Source organism: Berghia stephanieae, chromosome 1 (assembly GCF_034508935.2).
Source record: "Berghia stephanieae isolate SIO BIC M18660-M18661 chromosome 1, UCSD_Bste_1.3, whole genome shotgun sequence".
In the NCBI taxonomy this organism is placed as follows: Eukaryota; Metazoa; Mollusca; class Gastropoda; order Nudibranchia; family Aeolidiidae; genus Berghia; species Berghia stephanieae.
The window spans coordinates 23,523,594-23,537,552 of NC_088360.1; the positions used below are offsets into that span (position 1 = coordinate 23,523,594).

At 34.4% G+C, this 13,959-nt stretch overlaps 1 protein-coding gene across 3 annotated transcripts in view; it reads left to right on the forward strand.

Moving 5' to 3' along the window:
- The window catches only part of LOC144970662 (uncharacterized), a 45,223-nt gene that overhangs the window by 13,148 nt on the left and 18,116 nt on the right, over positions 1–13,959 (forward strand). For all 3 annotated transcript variants that reach the window (XM_078910533.1, XM_078910524.1, XM_078910543.1), the window contains exons 3-12: positions 294–357; positions 1,202–1,257; positions 1,578–1,670; positions 2,680–2,772; positions 3,404–3,577; positions 4,875–4,905; positions 5,969–6,013; positions 11,118–11,249; positions 12,266–12,346; positions 13,095–13,219. In XM_078910533.1, coding sequence (XP_078766659.1) covers positions 294–357; positions 1,202–1,257; positions 1,578–1,670; positions 2,680–2,772; positions 3,404–3,577; positions 4,875–4,905; positions 5,969–6,013; positions 11,118–11,249; positions 12,266–12,346; positions 13,095–13,219 — 894 coding nt within the window. The remainder of the gene's footprint in view (positions 1–293; positions 358–1,201; positions 1,258–1,577; positions 1,671–2,679; positions 2,773–3,403; positions 3,578–4,874; positions 4,906–5,968; positions 6,014–11,117; positions 11,250–12,265; positions 12,347–13,094; positions 13,220–13,959) is intronic.

The following is a 13,959-nucleotide window of genomic DNA, read 5'->3' on the forward strand; positions in this document are numbered from 1 at the left end:
TAGAAAAAGTGCATAAATAATCCTGTCATATTGTTTTTTGAAACACATTGAATGTAATTTTTACCAAATTGTATTTGTTAATAAATCGTATAATTAAATTTTATATAGTGGATGAAGGTTAAATGAATCATTTCTAAATCACTTTTTTCTCACTTAAAAATATTTTCCTTGTTCGTAAATATCTTCATGTCCAATTTTGAGGTGGAATTGTTTTGAAAGCTTGATATTAAATAAACTACTTTATTGTCATATCGGCAATCAATAATTTTTTATTTTTGTTTTTACTTTGATAGGTTGCCACCCTGAAAGTACCTCTTCAGAAAGGTTTAAATGAGACCTCATATCCATTGTATGAAGGTGAGAAATTTGTTGTGTGAGATTATTCTTTGGAATTTAAATAAATGTGAACATTTATGTAGCGATTTCCACAATTTAGCATGTCAAATGTGTTTCACAATGTTTATTTATTCCTCCAGCAGGCCATGTGTTTGTTGTCATACTCATCGGTATTTTGTCCTTATTTTTGATGAAAGGCTGAAAAAAAACCCATTTAAACATATATATACAATTTTGATTTTCATGAGGCAAAAATTGGATGCAACTACAGATGATCATTAAAAGTAGGAGGTTCTCCATTAGTCAACCTTATTAGAAGAGGCAGGGTTGTCATTACATTTGTACTCAGACCCAGGTGTGTTGTGAACACTAATAACTGTCAATTGTGATCTCATCCCAACAGCCATTGTCTGTTTCAAAAAATGAAAAATATTCAAACTCACCTTTCCTTAATTATTGATTTTGACTCACTCACACACACACACACACACACACACACACACACACACACACACACACACAAAATGACTTTAACATGATATGTCAGTTTACAGTGCATGGGAATAGTATCCTTCTCTTACTCTTAGATTCAATACGACAATTAACCATGTGATTGGGGAAGAGGGATAAGATAGCAATGATCAAAATATCTTCACTCTCTTTATTTAAAAATAAAGATTTAAATACATGAATTTTAAAGGATTAAAAATTCATTTGAACAACATCAAATGTCTTTTTTTTTTTTTTTGGCGTAGAATAAAGTAAAGATACACAAACTTTAAACAAACAGTCAAATGTGTGAATTTGTTGTAATTTTGCAATAATTGTTAAATAATATTTTCTTAATGCATCTAATCCCTGACAGGTGACAATGTTATTGGACGTGGTTCTGAAACGTGCCATATATGTATCCCTTCAAAGGTAAAAACAAGTTTGCTGTTTAAAGTGCTGGCTTTTGTTTTGTTTTCTTTTTCTTCTTCTTCCTTTGTTTCTTTTTGTTTGTTTATTTTTCTTTCTTGTTTTTATTTATTTTTTTGCTTTAGGGAGGGAATGGATTTAAGATTGGATTAAGATAATAATCATTAAAAAAAAAAAAAGAAAGAAAAATCCATGTTATTTTAGTACTGTGTGTGTTTGTTATCTGTTTTTCTTTGGAAGTGTAATTTGTTTCTTGAGGTATTTTTTCTGTGAGTGTAAAGCAAAAGTTAATAGTGAAAAAATTATTATCGTTCTTGCTTCAGTCACTGTCCAAAGAACATGCCTGTATTCAAATTATTGGAGATTCTCACCTTATCTATGACAAAGGAAGTCGAAACAAAACCCGCAGGGGAAAGGTAAATGATTTATTATTTTCAATTTTTAAAATTAGAAGCTGTATTAGTCCATTAGTGGGATTTATTTTATTTATTTAATATGCGGACACGTTGATAAATATGCGAATTGAATAAAAAATTGTTGTCAATACAATATTGAAATTAATACAAGAAGAAGAAATAGTCCTTCAGAGCCAGAGTTTATCCCGGTTTCTATAGCGTGAAATGGACAATAGCAATTGCTTGCTATCCTTTGGATAAGACGCTAGTCTATCACAAAGTACTTTCCGCCATATCTATCAGTGCTGGATGGACAGGGGAGGGGGGGGGTCAGGCTGCACCCAGGATCGATCTCGGTCCCTTTGCTTGTGAAGTGAGCGCTCTACCAACTGAGCTATCGGGACCCCATTAATAGTATAGAAATGTGAACAATTGTCACTCAGAAGTAACTCTATGGTTGGATGGGAGCATCACCCTTGAATCATATACCTATGATGTTCGCATGGGTGTACGATCCGATAGTGATGTCGTTTCTTCTTCTCTTTACTAGCCTATCCTGCTTCTTTGGTTTGTGATTGTATTTTTGACAGGGGATATTTTTTTTCTGTAAATCTTCTGCCTGTTTGTTCTTGGTTATTTATAATTTAGCTTATGATATCTTTAGGTTATGCTTTTGATTGACATTTGTACTATTTTTGTTAGATTGCTTGTTTTTTTGTTTCAGCGGTCTCTCATATAACCTCAATTGTGTTGGAAGAGACCTAAAGCAACAAACAAACAAAAAAAAAAACAACTCTATTAAGATTTTGTATTGGTATCGTGTTTATATGCATTTTCTTTCCTTAGGTATTTATTTGTTTATTTTGATTCTTTAAAATTTATTCTTTCTTTTTTTAAAAAACATTTTTTAAGTAGAACAAAAATTATGAGAAATTTATAAAAACATTGAGTATCAGTTTTGTCTCCTTTTTATTTTATTTTTTCTTTGGTTTGAAATCATGAATTTGAGCACATTTCTGTTTTCTTGTAGCTCTTTTTAACACCAGATGTGAGATACGAACTTAAGTCAGGGGATGAAATACTGTTTGCTGACGTCAAATGTGAATACACCAAAATCAGTCAGGTATGGCAGGCATGTGTCAAAGTAGTACTGGTGTTGTTTTCTATATTATCATCTTTAAGTCAGCGATTTTTCTTGCTTGTATTCCTTCAGGGCCATGAGACCCATCAAGCCAGGGTTTATCCCGGCTTCTATAGCGTGAAACTGACAACAGTAATTACTTGCTGTCCTTTGGATAGGACCCAGCTACCTAATCATCGCTGGATTGATAGGAGGGTCCGAAAAAAAATCTCAACTCCACCCGGAATCGAACTCATACCAGCTGAGCTATTGGGACCCCTTTATCTTACTTGGCATTCCCTTTTTTTTAAAACTTTAACTATAAGAAATAAAGTAGATAAACAAATGAAATTTTTCTTTTGGGCCTACTCTGAGGAAAGATTTGGATAATCCAGGCCTCATGGCAGTGGAGTGTCGGAATATGAGCAATAAGGACAAGATGGCAAATCAGGGCCGGGATATCCGATGTAGAAATACAATTCTTTTTCCACTAAGCCATCCTGCAACTGGAAGATAAGTAGTAGGTTTAGATGTTTTAAAAAGTAGCTTGTTACTCAAAAGGTAGAATTTTCCTATTTTACTCAAAACATTTGAGTTTGACGCTAATAATGACATTTTAAAAATGTTTTGGCAGGAGTTAAAAGTTGCTGAGAATTCAGACACAGACGATTCTGAGTCCTTTCTGCTCCAGGGAGATTCAACTTTGGAGATTTCTGCAGAGGAAAAAGTCAATAAAGAGAAAAATAACAACAGAAATGAGGGTGCAAGGGAAAGTGACGATGAAGACATTTTTGTTCAAGCAACACAGGTGGGTTGGAATATTCTGAATGCAGTAATGAATTTGTGACTCATCGTCTCAAAACAGTATTATATCATGGTGAATAGTACCCTGATAGGCGAATTTAGAAATAAATAAAGTAATGAAAAATATGAATGTCGTGTGTTTTGCTATGCAAGAAATAGCATTTTTTCTCCCTGATAATGAAGAGAAGCTACTCCAAGTTTCATGTTTGAGGTTGTAAATTGGAATTTCTAGTACCTACATCTCGTCATAATACTGTTTTGAGACTGGGTCACATCTGGCATTATAAATCTGTTGCATGTAAGTCTAGTTTTGGACTCTTTTGCTTTGGTGGGGTTCCTGACCTCCCATAGTGGGCAGGGAGGTACTTACTGTGTCTTCTATCCCCCTATATCTGTTTTCCAACTTGCTTTCTGTCTTTGTCTTGGAATTAGATGATTTGGTTTTTTTCCTGGTCCTGGCTGAGAGGGAAACAGTCAAATGTATGGTTAGTTTTTGGAGATAGATATTTTTTCCTTGTAAATCATCTCTCTGTTATGCACTGTATTATGTTTTCTTTATATTATATATGATTTGTAAAACATTTGAGTGTATTCCTCTTAGTAAGATCCTGTGCTCGTGTCTGGATTAGACTTTCAGGTGATCTCAAACTAAGAACATTGATGGTATGCTCTTGGAATCTACACTTACTTATCCGAACCAGTATGGAATCTACACCAATTCCCTATTTGTACCATTCCCCTTTGTCTTACCTTTTCTTGTATGCTTTAATTGTAATTCTACAACTTTTTACTATCCCATAATTTCCATTTTTACTGGCACTGATATGACCTAAATGTGTTGCAAATGCCGTAAAACCCTAAAAAACAAAACAAAATCTTTTGCTGTGTATACTCTGAAATTGAGTCAAGATACAGACATTTATATTACTTTTTTCAATGGGATCCACACACAATTTATCTGCAATAATCGTATTATCTCAATTGTGCACACTGACCCAATTAACCGTACACCAAGCATAATGATTGAGAAGCGCATTCATGACAATTGTAATGCGAGGGTGTGGAAATAATGACAAACTGCATTAAAATAATATTGACACCTGAAAGGGGCCATGACCCACATAATTTGATAGTCTATAACAAGAATGTCTGCACTCGCTGGGTAAAAATATAAGCAACACTGCCTTGCAGAATACTTTTTATTGTGCCATGTTCTTTAAAGGGATTAAATGTTAATATCTTGTCTCTCTTGTAAATTAAATTGGTGTATAAATTTGTGTTTAAATTTTAATGTATTTCAGCCTTTCACCAAAGATAAGGACAAGATGCCGAGTGAGTATGACAACATTTACAATAAACTCTTTTGAGTATTATTTATTTGATATATATTTATTTGATACTTCAATATTTTCTTAAGATAAGGTCTTGTATTTTGTTCAATGCTGAAGATCCTTCAGAGAGTGAGGCAATGTCTTAGTCTATCCCAAGGGTCAGTGGAAGCTGGTTTGGAGGGGGGGGGGGGGATGAAGGAATGCAGTCTATATTCTTCTTTTTCTTCTTGTCATTAAGTCACAACTCCGTGAATCGAAGATAATCGCGACCGTGAATATGGTGAGGATAAATGGACGTGCCTAGGCTTTTATTTGATTTTTTGGATTTCTCTGTCAAATTCAATTTGGCCATTGATTTAAAAAATATTTTCAGGCAGATATATTCGGATTGTGCTTGGAAAAAATGAGTTGAGATGAGAAAAATTGTGAGAAAGGTTGTCAAATAGGCATAAAATAAAACGAAGGTAAAAATTATCCTTTCCCCTTCAAAAACAAAAGAATAATTTTTTAAAAGTTAAAAATTCAAAGAATAACTTTCCTTGATTTAGGATCAAACGGGCATTTTTTTTTTTTTCAAGACAAAGGGGCGTTCACAATATTTTTTTACTTTTGCTAATAATTTTGTTTAGATTAATATAAACTTCCTGCGTTTTGGGTTGATTCAGTTTTACCTAGAAAAATATACATATTTTTTGTTTATTGTTTGTGGGAGGTCAGTCTTAAAAAAATATAATAAATAAAAGAAAATTCCCTTTATTCATCCCAAAGGGGAAATTTCTCTCTCGGGTCTAATCCAAGGGAAGACTGGAATAACCCAGGCATTAACCGCAATTTGAGCTCGGGCAAGGTGACTTGCTCAAGGTCACACAGTGCAGCGGTGAGTGATCGAACTCGGTACCTTTCGGGTACAAAGCAAAGACCGTACTGCTGAGCCACGCTGCCCCTATCATCAAGTACAGTCAACTCTGAATTACAAATTGCTGTTCCATAAAGTTTTGTATTTTTTTGTCATATTCGTCACCAACTCATTAATGCTAATTCATGCCTGCTCTTATTTATTACAGATATAGTGATAGAGGAAAGCCCTATAGTGAAGAGAGACCTGTCTGGTAAGTTGGATTTGTTTAGCTCTCGCTTACAAAATGTTTATGTCTATTAACTCAGGTTATATCACAGCGTACACAACGACAACAGTTTAGTTGAGACGGTATCCCGTTCCTGACACCTGCTGACCCGGTCACGGTGAGCGGTCAATCACCGAGAGGAATTTACCAACGGGGATTGCCGTTTCACTCAATTTAACAATGTTTTGTTTTTTTGTCTGTTAGACACCCATATTGAATGAGTTGAAATATCACTACTTGGTATAAAAGTTTATATTTTCTACTTTTACTGTGTGTTTTTTATTTTTTCATAGTATTACTAGATTTCTCAATATAAGTTATCAATGAACGGTAACAAATTACACAAAAAATATAGCGGGTGCAACATTTCAAAAATTAGAGAAAAAAAAAACGTTGCTATGGATTTGTCTGAATTTTATGTATTATAAAGACAAGATGTAGATACTTCTCCTCACAAAAAACGTATTTTTCCTCAACAAAGATATATCCGCTACGAGCATTCAAACTCGTCAGTGTAGTTTGGGGCTGGTCTTTAACTGCATTGCGTCAAATCGCATTTTATTCATATCATTGATAATGCCGGATGCTCTTTTTTTCCAATTTTGCTGTTGTTTTGTGACAGCTCACTGTGCCTTGTTCTCCAAGAAGTCTAAGTCTAAACTTATATTGAGTGATGTGTGGTATGCAGTGGTACTCAAGGAGGTGTTTTGGGATTATTTTGTTTGGAAAATATTTTCTGTATGTATCCGTGTAATGTTTTATTGCACTTTGAATATATTGGTTTGTGTCTGCTTTGATCGATTTTGTGTGTGATATAAAGTTGTGCACATGACTATAGGCCTTGTTTATATTGTCGAAAATTAATCCAATACTGCATGCGTCGTCAATGATGAGTAGGTCGTGGGTGCAGTTCTTTGTTTGTTGGATAATTGTAAGTGTAGACTTTTTCTTGTAAGTATTTGTGGCAGTGGTTGCCAATGAATGACCTGCTGTGGTAAGCCTGTTGTGTAATGCGGTATTCTGTCCAATTCAGAGGCAATAGGACCATCCCTGAGGGTGAGTGGCTCGTGCATGAGATTTGAAAGTCTCTCCTGCGTTTTGGAGTTTGTTGTTATATTCTACTCTGTCGATATCAAACATGCAAGTGCAACCCGTTTCAAGGTTGATTTATTTATTATTAGCGTCTTGGCAATGAGAAAATACAAAGAAGCTAGTGAGTCGTGTGTTCAATGTGCTTTATAATGTGTACTTTTTACACATAAATTATGAGTGTGCTCCTTGCTTGTCCAATGCCGTGTCAGTCCCATAGACTAAAAGAATGTCATTAGAATAATTTGAACATTTAAATTGTTTCTTGCGGGCACGTTTCTATTTCTGTGTTAAACAAATCATACCACATGTCCTACATAATGAATTCACTGCTGGTTATGACTTGCAATTGTGTGGTCCATGCTGTAAGAGAAAATTCAAAATTGACTGAGCGATGTAAGCAATGATATAGTGAATTAATGAATAAAATGAGTTTTAAAACACTCTGTATTACTTCTCATATCCATGCATACATAACAGCGTACATAAAATTTGGAAAAAGAAAAACCAAATACTTCACCCAATTTGGTGAAAGAAAGGGGGGGGGGGGGGGGGCAGGAAAATTCTAACAAGCAGTTGAGCTAAGTTGAGGCCCAACACACAATGTCATTTAAAATTAAACATTAGCAAGATAATTCAAATTATGCAATTTAAAAATCAAATTAACTCATCACTGAAAAAAATAAAAAATAAAAATATAATTAACAATAAAACCGCAGCGAAATATACGTTTCAAGAACAAGGCTAAAGAGGTAATATCATTATTACCTGACCTACCGCGGAAAAATAATCATTACAAAATAATGAAAACTGAAGAGTAAATGAAACTTACCTCATTTCGTAGTAAAACTTGTGCCTTGTGAATCACACCCAAAAAAAATTTGAAGTTTATAGCAACGTTTTTTTAGAATCCTGAGGTAATTACAAGTAATTTTATTTAAATGCTATAGAAAAATAGGCGAATTTGAATCACGGCTTGTGGAATAAGTACTGGAGATATTGAAATAAAAATTGGACCGATGGAAAGAGTAGGTCTGCGAGAATTCTTTGCATTTTGGGTGGAATTGCATCGTCACGAAGATCGTGAGGTTAATTGGTACGGAAATCATCCATTGGTATCACCCAATGCACGTCAAATCTACGTTCTTGGAATTGATATCGGCTGACCGCTGTTGACCCCGGTTACCTGTCGGGTGAGGTTACGTCGGCACTCGGAACAGCGGGAAACTAAACGGTCAGATTTATAGTGCAGTTTAGATGCCGTGATATATCTTGTAACAAATTGGATGGTATGGGTCAAAGAAGTAGTAGTAGTAGTAGTTGTTGTAGTAGTAGTATTAATAATAGTTGGGTAAAAGTAGTAGTTGTGGTAGTTGTAGTCCTCATGTTTGTCTAAGACTCCAATAACTTGTTAAAACCTATATTACATATTGTCAGTAGTTTTTTACTCACAGTCACAAGGTATGTTTTCTAAGTAATTAATTGGTAATTTAGTTACAACTTAAGATAGACCCTGGGTGGGGATCCTGACCTCGCATAGTGGGCAGGGAGGTACATACTGTGTCTTCTATCCCCTTATATCTATTTTCCAACATGCTTTCTGTCTTTGTCTTGGAATGAGATTACTTGGCCCTGTTCGGAGTCCTGGCTGGGAGGGAAACAGTCAAATGCATAGTTATTGTTTTGGGAGATGATATTTTTTTCCTTGTAAATCATCGCTCTGTTATGTATTGTTATATTTATTTTTTATGAATAATGTAAGCATTTGAGTGTATTCCTCTTTATTGGGTTTTGTGCTTGTGTCCGGATGAGACTTATAGGTGATCTCAAACAAAGAACATTGGTGGTATGCTCTTGGATTCTACATCTGATCCGTATTTGTTCCTAGTTCCCCTTTTGTCTTACTTTTTCTTGGGTGCTTTAATTGTAATTCCAGAACTTTTTACTATCCCATTTTCTTCCTTTTTACTGGCGCTGATATGACCTAAATGTGTTGCAAGCGCCGTAAAACCCTTAAAAAACAAAACTAAGATAGACTCTCTAATAAAAACAATTAGCTTTTCAGGGCTCTTCTGTGGAGCCAGAGTTTGTCTCAGCTTTTTTAAAATATTGAACAGTCAGGAGCAATTGCTTGCAATCCTTTGGGAAGGGGATAAATCCAACGCAAAGTAATTTTTGCCAGTAGTTATAACAGACCCAGCTATCCAATCACTGTTGATTTGAAAAAGGGGTCGTGACTGCACTGTGAACGGATAGCTGCCCTTACACAGTGCATGCTTCACAACTGTGCTATCGGGAGTCTGGAGTGATTGAACAACAGATTATTGCTTTAAAAGCATTTTCACATACTTGATTTGTCACACTTTGTTATGGGCAAGTTCTAGATTGATTTTTAGATACTTAAAAAATAAAAAAAAAATAATCAGACTGGCAGAGAGAGGATTGAGAGGAGTAACTTTTTTTTGTTTTTAAATCTTAAATTTAAAAAGAATGTTTCTTATAATAGTAAAGTAGTCCCTCAGAGCCATAGGCCCATGGAGCTGGAGTTGATCTCAGTTTCTATAGTTTACAACAGACAATAACAATTGCTTTCTACCCGTTGGATAGGACGCTAGTCTATCGCAAAGTACTTGCTGCCAGATCTATCAGACCCAGCTACCCAATCACTGCTGGGTGGACAGGGGGGGTCAGAAAAAAAATCTCGACTGCACCTTGGTCCCTGCTTGTGAAGAGAGTGATTTACCAACTGAGCTAACGGGACCCCATTCGTACAATAGAGTTACCAATTATTGATTTGAAATAATTTTTGACATTATGCATATGACAATGATTTGATAGGATTTATGATAGCAAGGTGAATTGGCAAGCCATGTATGTTTTGAGCAACAGGATTTTCATTCTCTGGAATTAAAGTGAATACTAAGCTGCTAGAAGCCGTGGAATGTAAAAAGTGAAGTACAATGAGTATTTTAGCTTCAAACATGAACAAAATACCAAATATGGACAATTTATGCCGTATACTCTTTTTCCGTCTGTCAGTATTACAGGTGATGCATCAACGTTTTTACTGGTTTTTTTAATAGGCTGAAGGGGGTTTTGAGTCTGGAATGTCCCATGTTCGGTATTCATGTCTCGTCCTTCATGTTAAGTGTTGCTATTGGCTAGGGGGCCCTTGTAAAGCACTTTGAGCACATTTAGTGGATATTGCTCTATGGTCTTGCTCCAGTTTTTTGTTCTTTTTTTTTACTGCTGTTATATTCATTTTACATGGTAATATTTTTGTTTGTTAAAAGATTTAGATTACATGATTTCATTGTGTTTAAGACATTATGACCTTTTTGTGATACCTTTCCAAAGATTTAGATTACATGATTTCATTGTGTTTAAGACATTATGACCTTTTTGTGATACCTTTCCAAAGATTTAGATTACATGATTTCATTGTGTTTAAGACATTATGACCTTTTTGTGATACCTTTCCAAAGATTTAGATTACATGATTTCATTATGTTTAAGACATTATGACCTTTTTGTGATACCTTTCCAAAGATTTTAGTTCAATGCTGTTATAAATACAATACATTTACTACCATAACTAAGTACAAACTTTTAAAATACAGTCTAAATCAACAAAGACATTTGGCTTAAGGTATCACAAAAGCGAGAGCAAGGGTCGTTTCTCATTTTGGTCTGTTTGTATGGAACACCATTTCACAGAACATGCGGGAATCCAAATCATAATCTGTCTAGAAGAAATTCTTAGAAACCTATTTTTTTATCAAACGGTTTATAAAAAGCGATTTTGTGTATATGTAAAACATCAAGAGCCTCATGACTGACCAGATTGTGGGCTTGAGAAGAGTCCATTAGTATTAATATTAAACTCAAACTCATGGCTGCTTGATTCATTGTTGCAAATGTCTACGAATTCAACCTTACATTTTGTTTTGAGCCTCACTTGTTTATTCCAGTTACTCTCTCTCTCTCTTTGCCCTCCCAGATGGTGAGATACAAACCCTGGTCCTGTCTGAATCGGAAAGTGAGGAGGAGGACATGATAACAACCCCGAGGAGAAAGAGAGACAAAGGAGTTAAAAAGACAGTTGAAGAGACTCAGTTGTTTGATGACAGTGGTGTGTGGATTTTGTGACATGTTCACGTCATTTCGTATAGATAGTGTACACTTGGCTAAGACTAAGAAGCTCACAACATTGCCATTCAGAAGTATAACGAACAAACACACAAAACTATGTGTAACCATGAACTTTTATAGTCTGGTTTATACAGTTTAGTGAGAATTACGCATAAACGCGGATGGCAAAAAACAATAACAAAGACGCGAGTGACGTCAACTTCATTCTATCTATATATAGTTTGGTTGCTGGGGTTTTCAGACCAATCATTCATTAAGAATAGTCTGATTTTTAGACTGTTTTTAAGGGAGGTTTTTTAAGTTAGTTCTGTGGTGATTTTTAAAAAATTGTGTGTGTTAGGTCAAGGTTTAATTGTGCTATCAGTGCTAGTCCATAATAATCATTCCAATTTCATTTACATTTGTGATTAAATCGAGAAGGCAGATATGATAGTGTGCTCTGAAACCTTGTTGATTCAGGTTCGAGTTCCATATCAGGCATTTGATATATATATATATATATATATATATATATATATATATATATATATATATATATATATATATATATATATATATATATATATATATATATATATTCTTGGACAGCCTTTCCTAAGTGCTTCACACTTCAGATCTTTTCGTACACAAGTGCCTCCTTCCTAATTTGTCCCTTTGTTATATTAGATACCATCGCTCAATACAAAATGCCATTCCAATTAGTTGCCCTCAGAGGACAACCTGCTAGTTTAAACTGAATTGTTTGGTTCTAAAATGAGACGTAAGAATCAAAGAGAAAAAAAAAAAAGATTTGTTTTAATCTAATCTTATTCTTGATGGCATCCAACTATAGGTTTTTAGATTTTATTTATGAATTCGCTTTAATTTGGAGCATCAAAATTTTAATTCTCTCTTTGTTTCCTTTTTTGTACCATTCAAAAGCCTGTAGTCTCTAATTAAGTGCTTGAATCTGCCTTCAGTGATCCTTTTTTTTTCTTCACTTCCCCTTATGATTAGAATCTGATGTGGGTGCAGATTTCTCTGCCTTTGCTCAGGCTACACAAGAAGCATCAAGTTCAAAATGCAAAGAGAATGACGGTAGATTCATTAGGATTTTTTTCTTTGTTTTTTTTTTTTTATCCTTGTTATTATTTTTATCATCATCATCATCATCATCATCATCATCATCATCATCATCATCATCATCATCATCGCATCATCATCACCATTATTTTTATTTATTTATTTATTTATTATTATTATTATTATTATTATTATTATTATTATTATTATTATTATTATTATTATTATTATTATTATTAGTCTGTGGATTGAATTGGCCTTCATTCAAACTCTTCATTGCAATTATATCGTGTTCGAATAAATGAAATTTTGACCAAATTGATTTGACTTTAACTGCTATGAATTCACTTATTTGCCATGTCTCACCAACAAGAATTTAAATATTAAATTATTTGGTTTTTAAATTTTTATATGGGATCTGCCTGAGACTATCCGATGTTTCTACATTTTACATTTGAAAGCCATATTGTTGCATCCTTGGGTAAGGCACTTTGCATATATTACCCCACTTGATTCAGGTCACTACATGCAGAGATGGATATATTAAGAATGTTAGTTCAAAATGGTGCCTTGCAGGTGACTGGTACTGTATGAAATGGAAATATGCTTCCATATGATTTGCTGGAGGAATAAATGATACATTGGGAAGTGGATTGATCATGGTTAATATGTGAAATACACTTTTTAAATGCTCAATTATTTATTTATTTATTTATTTATTTATTTATTTATTTATTTATTTATTTATTTTGTGTTTCCACAGCTCTGTTTGCTGCACCAACTCAGGCATATGGTGGATTTGAAGATGGAGATGATACTGATGTTGATGATGACGATAATGATGACAAAAATAATTGTGGAGATGAAGCCACCCAAGCTTTTGATCAGGTGATTGAAATATTATGACATCAAATGCTGTCCTAAAAAAAAAAAAGAAATGAATATGAGCTTATATTTATATAGCACAATATCCACTAATTGTTTCACAGAGCCCTTTGCAGGGGCTCCCAAACCAGAAGTGACACTTTAGGAGGAGACATGGCCTGTGTATAAGGCAACACCGTTACCAGCCAGGTATTTGTTTTTCATTTGAGTATGGCGAGAGAGTGTGAGTAAAGAGCCTTTTCTCAAACCAGGGGCCTGCAGGAAGTAGCGGAGTGTCATAGCCGGGGTCCACATATCGTCATAAAAAAAGCCGTCCTTCAGAGCTATAAGGCCCATGGAGTCGGAGTTTATCCTGGTTTTTATAGCTAGAAATGGACCATATCAATTGCTTGCTACCCTTTGGATAAGTTGCCAGTCTATCTCAAAGTACTTTCTGCCAGATCTTACAGACTCGGTTACACAAACATACATTTACCTGGAATGGTCTCATTCCTTTTTCGTGTGAAGTGAGTGCTCTACTAACTGAGCTATTGGGACACCTAAATCTGCATAAGACACTTCGTTTAACAAATATCTCTTTTATGTCATAACAAATGTAACAAGATAATGAACCATTGAAAAAATTTGACTTGTTTATTTTGATGAAATAATGAGTATGTGTCTTGTTAATCACAGTGTTTTTGTTATATGAGGCTGTACCAGAAGGTCGTTTACTTAACAAATCAACAATAAATGACATCAAT